Source organism: Tauraco erythrolophus, chromosome 10 (assembly GCF_009769465.1).
Source record: "Tauraco erythrolophus isolate bTauEry1 chromosome 10, bTauEry1.pri, whole genome shotgun sequence".
NCBI classification, from domain to species: Eukaryota; Metazoa; Chordata; class Aves; order Musophagiformes; family Musophagidae; genus Tauraco; species Tauraco erythrolophus.
The window spans coordinates 33,900,135-33,913,870 of NC_141474.1; the positions used below are offsets into that span (position 1 = coordinate 33,900,135).

Below are 13,736 nucleotides of genomic sequence, written 5' to 3' on the forward strand. Positions count from 1 at the left end.
GCAGCTCCAGAAGGAAAAGGCAAACTTTCAGCACTTTGTGCCCAGTGAGCAGGTGTTTGGGGATCACCAGCCCTGCTTGAAAATGTTTCCCAGGCTGATATGCCAATGGATTGTATGACTTCTCAGCCAGCCTGTAAAGAAAAATGATCTTATTTTCACTGCTCTCCTCCTTGCTCGTCGTGTCTGCTGTGTTTTGGTTGAAATTGGCTGTTTTTGTAACGAGAGGGACTCTCCTTACTGAAGTTTTTTGTGCAGAGCTTAGCATGCAGAGGAACATGGTGTTTACATGTGAAACTGGAAAATTTCTTGCACGCAGCAGCAGCAAAGTCGGTGTTTCAGAATGCAGTTTATTAAGACAGATGCATTAAAATGGGCCCTGATTCCTTTCTTTGGTGTAGATACTGCCCCAGCTCTGCGTAAAACCATTTTAACTTACTGCCTCTGGGATAGAGCTAGAGTTACACGTTTTAACAATTCTCCTTTGTTTAATTTCCTGCTCCCTGTAACAGTTCTTGTAAAACTTGTATTCTCTCTTATAAGAAGTTAGGAGTTCTGGTAAATTCAATATTCTCACTAGAACAAATTTTGAGTAGCCCTCTCTGGTCCAGTAGTACAATGGTCTTGTCCTGGGAGTTATCTGTAGCTGTCTCTTCTTCCCCAGTTCCTGTGTCAAGTTTACACAAGCGATGCTGAACTTTGAACGGAAAAGGAGCTAATGCTGGTGACGTGTAGCTTACAGTGCTTTTTGGTCAGGTACAGCGCTGGGTTTTTGTTCCTGAATGTTGTTGGAACCAGGATTGAAAAATAACACCTTGGTAAAAATCAGCCTGGATCGGTGTGGTAGAAGTGACACGGAGGTGGAGGGGATTCTGCCCCTCTGCTCTGCTCTCCTGAGACCCCCCCTGCAGTGCTGCATTCAGCTCTGGAGTCCCCAACACAAGAAGGATGTGGAGCTGCTGGAGCAGGTCCAGAGGAGGCCACGAAGATGATTTGAGGGCTGGAGCACCTCTGCTCTGGAGACAGGCTGAGAGAGTTGGGGCTGTTCAGCCTGGAGAAGAGAAGGCTCCAGGGAGACTTTCCAGCAGCCTCCCAGTACCTAAAGGGGCTACAGGAAAGCTGGAGAGGGGCTTTGGACAAGGGTGTGTAGTGACAGGACATGGAGCAATGGCTTTAAACTGAAAGAGGGGAGATTTAGATGAGATCTAAGGAAGAAATTTTTCACTCTGGGCACAGGTTGCCCAGAGAAGTTGTAGCTGCCCCATCCCTGGAAGTGTTCAAGGCCAGGCTGGATGGGGCTTTGGACAACCTGGTGTAGTGGAGGGTGTCCCTGCCCGTGGCAGGGGGGTTGGAACTGGATGATCTTTGAGGTCCCTTCCAACCCAAACCATTCTGTGATTCTATGAATTCTATGATTCTAAGTAGGAAAAGAAGATGTCTCAAGCGGGTCTGAACTGTGTTTTTGCTTTCTGATCCAAATATTGTTAATTGTGGTTAAATTAGTGCTGATATTAGAATCCCTTTGGTTGCTCTCTCTGGTAGGAAAGTAGTGGTTCTTTCCTCCAAACATCCAGGAGCAGCAGGACTAGGATATCTGGGTGACAGCTTCTGCTTCTTGCAGTGCCTGTGATGGGAAAGCAAGTGATGGACCATAACTTTATGGATTATTTAGAGCTCTTGGTGATAGAATTTTTTTATTTGTGTTGGAAATGAGAGCTTTAAAGCATTTTTCATAACATCCATGACACATTGATGACTTTATAAGCCTTTGAATTACATCTGGCTTTCTTGTACAACGTATGGAAGTGATCTCTGCCAGTTTCCTGCGGAGAAGTGGTTGGGCTATGAACAGCAAATCTTTGTTGCACCTGTAAAAGAGGAACATGGACTGTTTTTCATTAAACCATATGTTTAACAGTATGAATAGTGTACACTTATGTCAAATAAATTATTTTAAATGTTGGTTGTTTTTTTTTCTTCAGTCAGAAACTTGGTAAAAAAAAATAGGTGACTTCAGTCATAGGCTTTTGGAAATAATCCTGCCCTGAATCTTGGTGAAATGACAGACTTAATAGAAGGTTGTAGCTAGATAATTCCTCTGGCCTTCATGATTCACCTATTAGGAGACAGACTAATGGAAGCTATGGGGAGGTCTGGCCTCCTAACAGCTGTGCTGAGAGGCAAATTTTCCTCTGAAGTAGGGGTTGTGAAGCACTGCTTTCAAAATTTGAGCTTTCCTCTTTAATTGCTCAAAATGGAGCTTAAAATGTCCTCTGGTTATAACCCGGGTGAATGGGGAGGAAAGTGGATGGGACTGACTCATCTCGCAGACCAAAATGAAGATGGGCTGTGCTGAAGAAACGGCTCAGCTCCGGCTCCAGGTCAAATTTGCAAGGGCTTTCATAGAATCATCTGGTTGGAAGAGACCCTCAAGATGATCAAGTCCAACTTTCGTTGTGGGAGAGCTCACAGGGAGACAGGAGTACTGAGATATTGTCTACCTGAAACCTACTGAATCGCGGTCAAGACATAAAGCAGCGTCGGAGTCACGGGATGATCACACCAAAGTCTCTGGTGAAGGACAAAGGGAGAGGGGGGATAGCTCTGAGCAGAGGGTGGCTTTCCTTACGGTGACCAAATCCTTGGGTTTTATTAGCAGGCGCTGCCCTGGGTGACAACGGGGGTATAGTCAGACTGTGCACTGGTAGGAATGGGAAAATCCAGGAAGGAATTACTCTTTTTCTCTCCTTCTGGTCTTCTCTGTCCAGAACCCTCCCACTGTGTGTATCGTACAGTGTGTGTGCATCTGTAGTACAGTACGTGCACCCCCAAACTGGGAGGCCAGTGGATTGCATAGCGCTGGCACCAGTTCCTTTGGCAACATAGATGTTCTCCAGGAAATTATTCTCAGAAATATTTAAGGAATGACAATACTTTGGAGGGACTTCCCAAATCTTATTTCTTGCCCCAGCATTCTCTGTCTGACTTGAGCTGTAAATTTTACTAATTGCTTGGTTCTGATTAACTACAGAGGCAACCCAGCTCTGTGTGTTTTACTCTGATATCCTCTATTGAGGTGGGTTTTTTTTTAAGTATAAAAATGCTTAAAATTGGGTTTTAACAGAATTTATGTAACTATGGGGTGAAAATAAAAAAGAACCAAGTACCTGAAATGAAGAAACAGTACTGAAATACTACTGTAAAGGTTAGTGAAGTCTTCCCCATTGAAATGGGTGCTCGAGTGCTGCACCTGGAAAATGGAGTCCCTCTTGGGCATTGTGGTCCTTTGGATTTGTAGTGCCTTTCAGATGAGCAGACCCAGGAGATGAACAATGGGCAGCAAAAGCCTGAAGAAATGAGGTATAATATGGCTCTAATTATGAAAGAGGAGCTGTATTGATATTCTGAGCATTTGTTTTTTGTTCTCAAATGACAGCTGATTTTGTTACACCTTTGTAAGCAGAAAGGAAGATCAAATTAACTCAAGTGCACCGAAATGAAACCCTGATGGAGTAACAGACTGATAATTATCGTCTCTCAGTTAATTTTCTGTATGTTTTTCAGATCAGCTCTACGAAACAAGATGTATTGGCAAATCATTCTGACCATGTTTGTGCTGTTGGGTAAGTCAATAAAAAACCAAGCCTGTTGGAAATTGTGTAGAATGAAGAGTAATCACTGTTTCTGTTTTACAGTGGTGTCTCAAGTCGTGCAACTGGATTAGTATCTTACCACAACATGCAGCCAGAACACACAAAGGACCTGGTGTTACCGTTGTGCCGAGTTGCAGTGTTGGCACTCTCAGGGTTGTGCCCATGTGTCTGACCCCAAAAAGCAGTGCAACTGGCTTTTAAGATCAGGAAACATCAGTAGAAAGTGTGGGGTGAGTCAAGACGCATTCAAATAAACGCCCCAGTCAAAATTGGGTAAGATAGAAGTTCACGGGCAATGGGTTTTGTTACCCTAACGGGTCCGAAAGTGGAAGGGAGAAATCCTAGTTCTGTCAGGACTGCGGAGTTTCCGTTTAGTTCAGTGTAGCCAGGGTGTCACTTCGAGTTTGAGCTCTGCGTTCTTAGGAAAAGGACTTGGAGGCACTGGTGGATGAGAAGCTCACCATGAGCCGGCACCGTGCGCTGGCAGCCCAGAAAGCCAACCGTGTCCTGGGCTGCATCCAAAGCAGCGTGGGCAGCAGGTCAGGGAGGGGATTCTGCCCCTCTGCTCTGCTCTCCTGAGACCGCACCTGGAATACTGCGTTCAGCTCTGGGGTCCCCAGCACAAGAAGGACATGGAGCTGCTGGAGCAAGTCCAGAGGAGGCCACGGAGATGATGCGAGGGCTGGAGCACCTCTGCTCTGGAGACAGGCTGAGAGAGTTGGGGCTGTTCAGCCTGGAGAAGAGAAGGCTCTGGGGAGACCTTCCAGCACCTTCCAGTACCTAAAGGGGCTACAGGAAAGCTGGAGGTGTAGTGACAGGACATGGGGCAATGGCTTTACACTGAAAGAGGGGAGATTTAGATGACATCTAAGGAAGAAATTCTTCCCTCTGAGGGCGGTGAGGCACTGGCACATGTTGCCCAGAGAAGCTGTGGCTGCCCCATCCCTGGAAGTGTTCAAGGCCAGGTTGGATGAGGCTTTGGGCAACGTGGTGTAGTGGAAGGTGTCCCTGCCCATGGCAGGGGGGTTGGAACTGGATGGTCTTTTAGCTCCCTTCCAACCCAAACCATTCTGTGATTCTATGATGGCCTGTAATCCCTGAAAGTCAGTGTATCTGTTCCGTGGCCATCTCCGTCCGATTCCAAATAAGCAGGTAGCCATGGCTGGCATCGAAGATGTGAAATGAGCCACTGCTTGAGGGCCAGAACTGTAAGTGATGGCCTCCTGTGTTACACCTGCAGCAGGAAAACGTTCTCAATGCGTGCTGCAGTTTATCAATGGGCATTTAAGAGCTGTGGCGATCCTGTGCTACGTGTTCTGTATTGTAATGCATTTTAGTTCTTTTCTTTTTTCACCACTTCTGCAGAAGTGGTAAGTAGCTGCACACGTTTTGCCTTCGTAACATCTAATTAACCCTGCGAGACTGTCTGCTGAGCTATGTGAGGGGGCAGCTGTTTTTTAGGAAAAGAGGTGAGCGGCAGGAATCTCTTCCCACCCCCCAGCTGACTCTGCGAATTGGGTAGTGTGGTAGTTGTCTGTCCTGCTTCATGGGCACTCATGTCCCTTCATGTCCCTTACTGCTTTGTCCTTTTTTAATCGTGTCTTATGGACTAATAGTCTGCTTGGTCGACTGGATCCTCTGCGTGCAGCCAGCAGGCCTGGTGAAGCTTTAACAGAGGCACAAACTCTGTTAAATGAGAGAGGAGGAAAGAGCAGAACCCTTCAGGAACTCCTGATGGGAGTTTCCTTTTGTATTTTTATATTGTTTAGCTTATCTTATGGGCTATTAATCAAATAGTGCTAGGGAAATCCTGTTTTTCTTATTTTGGCCATTGCAAGGCATAGAGCATCAATTAATTTCTCCCTAATGAACTGCTTAAAATAGTTCTTCCCTGACTGAGCGAAAAGCTAAATGCAAAATACACTAATGACCCACATGCCTTTCTGTAACTAGAGCTTTAATCTTTGAAATTCATGCAGTGTTTTAGAGCAAGCTGTTTCCAAAACCGACGTGCTTATCATTCTTGAAATCATTGGTAGGTAATTCAAGCTATGACTTACCATCAAGAGCTACAAACGTGGTTGGAGCCATTTTATTCTGAAGAATCTAGGTCCGATGGAAAAGATTACTCTTTTCCAATTTCTCATTTCTCAGGTAATGCTCTGGGGTTGTGTAACTACCTCCAGTCGTATATTCTTCTACTACTATTCCTTGGTATTTAACAGTTAAAATGTGACTATGTGTTGTATTTCCAATGGGATTATTTTTTTGACAGTAATGGGGCTGTGTTGTAAAAGCTGGATTGCAAGTGTCCCAGCACTGCAGGGGGAGAGGAGACTCATACCTCTGTAGGTGTGAACTTCAGCTTAGGATTCACTTTATTTCGAATTACAAGCCAATGTACTCCAAAAAGATGCTTCCCCTACAGTCTTGGTCTTGACCTATTTCAAGAGGTTGAGAAGACAAAAAGTTAGGTGTAGTGACTTCGGGGGAGAAGGCTGGCATCTGTCGGTTGTGACACCAGTTCAGAGGGGATGTTTTTAGCAATTTTGTCTGCAACTCAGAGGGGAGTAGCCCCTGGAAAGAGGTGTTTCTGTCCAGCATCAGCCACTCGCTCTTCATCGTCAAGTAATCTGAACTTTTATTTTCTATTTCTTTGCTTTTGTGGTTGCAGACTTGCTTCAAATGGCGGTTGCCCATTGCATGGTCCATCAAATTCCTCCCAGGAACTTTACGTTACCCTTTATGCTGCTGAACGAGACATTTTTGAGTCCTTTCTCTGCTGGAGCTGTAGAGACCTGGTCTGGTTTGAGGAGAGTGCATGGAGCATCCCAAACCAAGCCTCCCTTGCTAATGAACGAGGAAAGTTTTCTGTGTTGCCTTTGGAGTGATAACAACTTTGATTGTTCTTTGTATGGAGCAAGCATGCAAGCAAGGAAGTTTATTCCTTCAGAAATAAGTATCTCTGCTTCTCGGGAAATAGGTAGGTTTTCCACTCAAGGACATAAGAAGTTACTTCTTCAAAAGATGGTTGGGGTTTTTGGTTGTTTGAGAGGAGAGGATAGGAGTGGGTTGTATGAATGAATATTCATTTTTATCCAGAGCAGACCACACAGTGTGGTAAAATCCTTCCTCCCAGAAGTCTGTAGTGGAAGAGGAAGGAAATTGGATAGCACAGTTTCAAAGAGGAAAAAAAAAAAGTCTTTCTAGGAGAATTCTGAATTAAATACGTAGCACTGCATGTGGGGACATAAGCCAGATCTTCAAAGGTGTTTAGACGCTATGAGAAATATTTGAAATATTTTTGTGGATACGGGCTTTAAAGTTCTTCAGGAGATGGGAGAGATGGAGAGCAAGTGCCATCTTTACTGCCTGGATTGTGATGCCTTAGTAAATATCTGTACATGGATTAGATTGGATTATTTTTTCCTGGGCTGTTTTTCTCCTCCTGTAAACTTCTCTAATTCTCTATTCCTTCTCTAATAATTAGAATGCAGCAGTATCACATACGCCTTTTAGGTGTTTAAGGGCATATACTGGTGCCCAGTTCAGCAAGAGTTATTCATAAACATTTGCATGCTTGGGGTGCAGCCTCACCTCTGTCAATATCTGTTATTTGTCCTCTTTTCGTGAGTAAATTTTACCCTGGATTTTCAGTTTTAATATAGTTGAGAAATGTTTCATCCCTTTCTTTTGTTTAGATTCCAACTGGAACGTCGAGTGTTGGATTAAAGGCAAGCTGGACCTGTTAGTTTGTAGCCTGCGGTTTTTGGACTTGTATTTGAGAACCAACTTGAAGGTTAATCTTTTATATGCTGTGTAAGTACAGACTCCATTAAATTTGTCACTACAAGCACGAGAAATCTGAAAGCCTTTTCTAAAACATCAACGTTGGCCTCTCAGGCTTGCAGCACAGTGGTAGCATGAGCTTTGCAAGCAGATGATACGTTACGTGCCTTTGTCTCATCTAAAATTTATCTCAGGCAATATGGGAAGTTTATGTTTCTGTCTTTGAGAAATGGTTGGAATGGAGAGTGCCCCCCTGCCTTATCCTTTCCATGTTTCTTACCATGCTTTGAAGAAATCAATGTTGACTTGCTAAAATATCTGTGCTGTTACAATTGCTTATTTTAAAGCTGCAATCTTCCTTCTGCCTTTTTATGCTTCTGACCATAGCATTCTCTCTCTTGAAGTCATTATGTTACTTGACATTTAATACAATGTCAAGTGCTACCATAATCACCCTAATCACATGGGTGCCTCTGAGAGGCACTCACCTGTGCAGCTGTCACTGTGGTCAGTGTTCTCTGGAATGGTAGTAGGTGGTCATGGTCCTGGCTGCGGGGTGGGTAGGGCTTGTGACTTGATCCTAAAGAGATCTATTTGATTCCACTCGAGAAACCACACCATTTTTTCTGAATTACTGATAGGTTGGAAGGAATGGTGTGAACACACGGAATTAATTTCCTTAGGAAGCAGGCTAAACGTTTTACAAGGGCGTGTAGTGATAGGACATGGGGCAATGGCTTTAAACTGAAAGAGGGGAGATTTAGATTAGATCTAAGGAAGAAATTTTTCCCTCTGAGGGTGGTGAGGCACTGGAACAGGTTGCCCAGAGAAGCTGTGGCTGCCCCATCCCTGGAAGTGTTCAAGGCCAGGTTGGATGGGGCTTTGAGCAACATGGTGTAGTGGAAGGTGTCCCTGCCCATGGCAGGGGGGTTGGAATGAGATGATCCCTAAGGTCCCTTCCAACCCAAACCATTCTGTGATTCCATGATTCTATGTATGTAGTTGAATTAGCAGAATTTCCAGGAGATGACTTCTACTTAAAAAGCCAGGTATCACTTGACACAAATTATCCCCGTAGTCAGGGTAGGAAGCAAGTGTATTAACTGGTAACAAACACGGTTGTTTAGTTGGCATGATACTTTAAAGCTGAAATCAGATATTGTGTAAATTCCCATTTCCAGTGTTCCTCATGACTTTGAGTTCTGAAATGCCTTTACACGTGTGGGAGAAGTAGAGCTGATTTTGTTTCTCCTCCATCCAGTCTCAACTGCAATAGAAAAATCTTTGCCAGTAATCCGAGTGTTGTAATCTCTGTATTCAATTTTTTGGTACGCTTAACATCCATGGAACAAGAGATTCGAGTCCCAGCTGAGTTGAAGAGGTTCTTTGTATTTTGAAGGGAATTCAGTAAGTGTCCTGCAATTTGTGAGAGGAGGCCCTTGCGACTCACTGGAGTCCTTGTGGCGTTTCTGTATTTGATTATTTTTGCTGCAAAGGCAGGATGCAGCACCGCCCGTGACGTTGGAGAACTTGTTTCACTCCTCAGATTTCATATTAGTATTTTTCTTTTAGGGTCTTTATGTTCTAGAGGAACAGCTAGCAAAGCATTTCAGATTTTGGTAAGGTGACAGCTTTCCCTGTTGGCTTGCCTTACCTTGACATTTTATTCACATGAGCCAAAATACCTTGAAAACATTCCCAGTTTTAAAAATATGCATTCCTGGCATGTGTTACTCTCTGGGAGTCTGGACGTCAAGCCAGAATTCTCACATATAGGACAGGCAATGTACAAAAATAATGACCTAGAAGAATCTACAACAGAACAGCTTGAGTCCTCAACAGCTTTGAATTTTTTTTCAACGTAAAAGAAGTATCCTCTTCTTTTGCACATCCACAGTTTGTAAATGATACCAAGTTACTTTGAACAGAAAATGTTTTGTTCTGCCCAAAACGGTGCTATGACAGTGTCCTGTAAAAGGCTCACATCAGGGTGGTGATCGGGCTTTTGCCTTCCCCAGCAGCATGTCTTTGGGAAGAGAAAGATTATTCTGAAACGTAATTAGACAAATTAGGTTAATTGTCTACCAAAAGCGAACGATCTTTCCAGTTGTCTGTGTTCTAGGAATGCTGTAAACCCTAATGGTTAATTACATTAACTGAAATCACTTAGCCTTAGGGATGCTTTTCTAGTGACGTAGATGAATGCTCCCAGTTTAGTTTTGAGCACTGATTAAATGTACCCTTTCAGCAGATGGTGATGTATAGGGTGTGCTCATACTTCTGACCTATTTGAAGCACCTGTGAGGCTCTCCTTCAATTCTGGGCCCATGTTCCTAAGGATAAATCATGCAATTTGCCTCAAGATTGGTGGCTTAGTTGAGTGCATCAGTTATACATTGAGCCTTCTTCAGCTGAAGAACGTTCACTTATGTATCAAAGACATGGAGGCATAGTGAATGAAAATCCTTAGAACCCCAGACAGCTTTGCTCTGTCAATTCCTAATAAATGTCGTGCTTGCACAAACACAGTGTGCAGAAATCTGGAAAGCAGAGTAACAGTGGGGTCCTCATGAGATGCCTCAACATAGCTACCTAAATGTGATGTACCTTTCCTGAAATTATAGGGATTGTAGAAGCTCATGTATTTCTTCCTAAAACAATTTTGACCTTTTGTTTTCAGTTAGGTGTTCCAATTGCAAGAAGTTGATTGAAATTCAGTAAAGACATTCTGCAGTGCCTAACTTCATAGAATCATGGAATCACAGAATGGTTTGGGTTGGAAGGGACCACAAAGATCATCCAGTTCCAACCCCCCCTGTCATGGGCAGGAACACCTTCCACTACACCAGGTTGCCCAAAGCCTCATCCAACCTGGCCTTGAACACTTCCAGGGATGGGGCATCCACAACTTCTCTGGGCAACCTGTTCGAGTGCCTCATCACCCTCAGAGGGAAGAATTTCTTCCTTGGATCTCATCGAAATCTCCCCTCTTTCAGTTTAAAGCTGTTGCCCCTTGTCCTGTCACTACATACTTTTGTAAAAAGCCCCTCTCCAGCTTTCCTGTAGGCCCCCTTTAAGTACTGGAATGCTGCAATAAGATCACCCCAGAGCCTTCTCTTCTCCAGGCTGAACAGCCCCAACTCTCTCAGCCTGTCTCCATAGCAGAGGTGCTCCAGCCCTCAGATCATCTTCGTGGCCTCCTCTGGACTTGCTCCAGCAGCTCCATGTCCTTCTTGTGCTGGGACCCCCAGAGCTGAACGCAGTATTCCAGGTGGGGTCTCAGGAGAGCAGAGCAGAGGGGCAGAATCCCCTCCCTCGACCTGCTCTGTGACTGGATCCACCCGCAGCCAAGCTGAAGATGACAGGCTGCTCATGCGGTCCGAGGCTGCAGCACTTCTCCAAAATACTGTAGCTTTGTGTTTTTCTGCTTGTCATCAGGCTTGGCAGTTTGCAGTGAGTTGATGTGACGGCCCCTCATGGTCATGTCCTCCATTGATCTTACCTCTTATCCCAAATTCAATTTCGTGAGATCGTCCCTGTGTCTCGCCAGTTCATGGAAGTGCAAAGATCATTCTCCTTCCTTAGTATCCGTGTGTCTTCCCCGGGGAGCAGACCTGGCATCTGAGAGTGCAGCTTGGTTCCTGCCCTGGCTCTGCACTGGTTGCCTGCGGAGGCAGTGAGCTGTAAGAGAAATCCACAGCATCCAAGTGAGATACTGGGAATTCTCTGTCACAAGGGGTGGAAGACCTGCCTGGCATGGAGCTCCAGGGTTTTCCTCCAGTTACACTTGCCTTCCTCCTTACAGGATTTTATATGGCAAACAAATGGAAAGGTTTGTGTGGTGGGAGCGAGGAGAAATAGCAACCCGTGCCTGTTTACTCCTAAATAAGTGGCCTCTGAAACACAGTACTGACACAACACAACATGAGGTGGAGGCTTCTAGCTTTGTTTTTTTTCCCCTGTAGACAGGTGGTCTTCTGGGTGCAAATAAGTTAAAAATTGAAATAATTGTTAGGAACGATTAGGAGAAAACGAGGGGGTGGGGAGGTGGTAGGTGCTTTCTGGGTAGATCAGATTGAAGACATGGCTTGATGAAAAGCCTACATTCTTATGGATTGATTGTGGGGTTTTTTGAGACTAATAAAATCTGTGGGCAACAATAGAAGGCAGGGAAACTTAAAAGAAAATTCTGTGAAGTCTTTGAAAGGAAATTCAGGAGAAAAAAGTGGAGCCACAACTATAAAAACAAATATATTCCAAGTAATTTAGAAGCTGTATGTCTGCCAGATACCATCAGCGTAAGGTTCCATAATTCTCATGTCCTAAAGTCTATGAGTCCTGGTAAAAATTATTTTAGGAATTTCAGTATTGACTGACTGTAACACTAATAAATGTTAAACTACATCTTCATATGAACCTGCCTGGCTTAGGGGGTCACTACTGCAGAGTGCAGGTGCTGTCAGGGCATAGTGTTCTGGAAAATCCTTAAATTTCTTTTTTCTAAATTAGTAAAACAAAACACGTACTGTACAGAAATGATTCCAAAATTACTTCTCAAAAATTAAAAACATAAGATTGTTTTTTTGTGTGTTTTTTTTTTTTTTGTAAGGATGAAATATCAAAAGCAGGAAAGAATCCAGGATGGTTTAACTGTCAGGATTTATCTTGGCTTTGCTGCTGTGAGAAGTTTGGCCCCAAAGGATTCACACTATTGACTACCCTAAGGAGGCCTGTGTCGCTGAATACCTACAGTACACCATAAACATGTTTGAAAGAGCCTAAAGATATCTGTGGGATAGAATGAGAAGGAAGAATACTTTGGGAACTGCTGGTTGCTCTCAGAATAGAAGCAGCTTTGTGCCCACTTGTGCCTTATTTATTTCATAAATCGAGACTCGTTTGAATAAAGTTAACAGAGGTTGAAAACATGCGTAGAAGAGTACTCATGCACATGAGAATTGCTCTGAAAATGCCTGAAAAAGGTGCTTGAGAAGCATCTGTGTACTAGTGGATTGAGAGCAGCTCTGAGGAAAAGGACTTGGGGGTGCTGGTGGATGAGAAGCTCACCATGAGCCGGCACCGTGCGCTGGCAGCCCAGAAAGCCAACCGTGTCCTGGGCTGCATCCAGAGCAGCGTGGGCAGCAGGGCGAGGGAGGGGATTCTGCCCCTCTGCTCTGCTCTCCTGAGACCCCACCTGGAATACTGCGTTCAGCTATGGGGTCCCCAGCACGAGAAGGACATGGAGCTGCTGGAGCGGGTCCAGAGGAGGCCACGGAGATGATGCGAGGGCTGGAGCACCTCTGCTCTGGAGACAGGCTGAGAGAGTTGGGGCTGTTCAGCCTGGAGAAGAGAAGGCTCTGGGCTGATCTTATTGCAGCCTTCCAGTACCTAAAGGGGCTACAGGAAAGCTGGAGAGGGGCTTTGGACAAGGGTGTGTAGTGACAGGACACGGGGCAATGGCTTTAAACTGAAAGAGGGGAGATTTAGATTGAATATAAGGAAGAAATTTTTCCCTCAGAGGGTGGTGAGGCACTGGACCAGGTTGCCCAGAGAAGCTGTGGCTTCCCCATCCCTGGAAGTGTTCAAGGCCAGGTTGGATGGGGCTTTGGGCAACGTGGTGTAGTGGAGGGTGTCCCTGCCCATGGCAGGGGGGTTGGAACTGGATGATCTTTGAGGTCCCTTCCAACCCAAACCATTCTGTGATTCTATAGTGTGTACGTGGGAAACAGCACAGGCCATCTTTGTGCTGCTTCTTGAAGCTGACCCACAGAAAAATGTGTGTGTTTTGGAGAGCTGAACTAAATGCAGCGGCCTGTGTTTCAATATGAATGTGGAGGTTCTGTTTGTATCCTACAAAACATTTACTAGCATCGAGAGACATGATGCTTGGCTGCTCATATCAGTATGTGCTGCTTTCTAATTTATTAATTGAAAGTGTATTGCAATCATATTATTAGAAAGTCTGATTAAACTGTTTATGAAACATACATTATGCCCGTGCAGCTATTGGCTGTTTAAAAATTCAAATGTTTGTCTTAGACCATACAATTTCTGCAGTGGGTTGTGTAATTCAAACCTGTGGATGTTGAACTCTCAAGGAAGGAGTGTTAACAGAAAGAAAAAGGCAGAAAACTTCCTTGAAACGAAATCTGAATGTTCAGTCAAAAACAGTCCCATGAGCTTTACTCTGAGAAGCGAGAAAAGCAAAAAGCAGTAAGTTACTAAAAATTTTCTGTGAGCCTGTCCAAGGCAATAGTAGTGATGTGTGCGAGCAAATAATTTGCTTTCCCAGGAAGC

The 13,736-nt window shown here is 44.5% G+C and overlaps 1 protein-coding gene across 1 annotated transcript in view; it reads left to right on the forward strand.

Moving 5' to 3' along the window:
* The first annotated feature begins 3,580 nt into the window (after positions 1 to 3,580).
* LEPR (leptin receptor) overlaps positions 3,581 to 13,736 on the forward strand; it is a 36,494-nt gene continuing 26,338 nt past the window's right edge. Inside the window, exons 1-3 of the mRNA XM_086617175.1 lie at positions 3,581 to 3,620; positions 6,325 to 6,633; positions 7,352 to 7,469. Of these exons, the coding sequence (XP_086473301.1) occupies positions 3,581 to 3,620; positions 6,325 to 6,633; positions 7,352 to 7,469 (467 nt within the window). The remainder of the gene's footprint in view (positions 3,621 to 6,324; positions 6,634 to 7,351; positions 7,470 to 13,736) is intronic.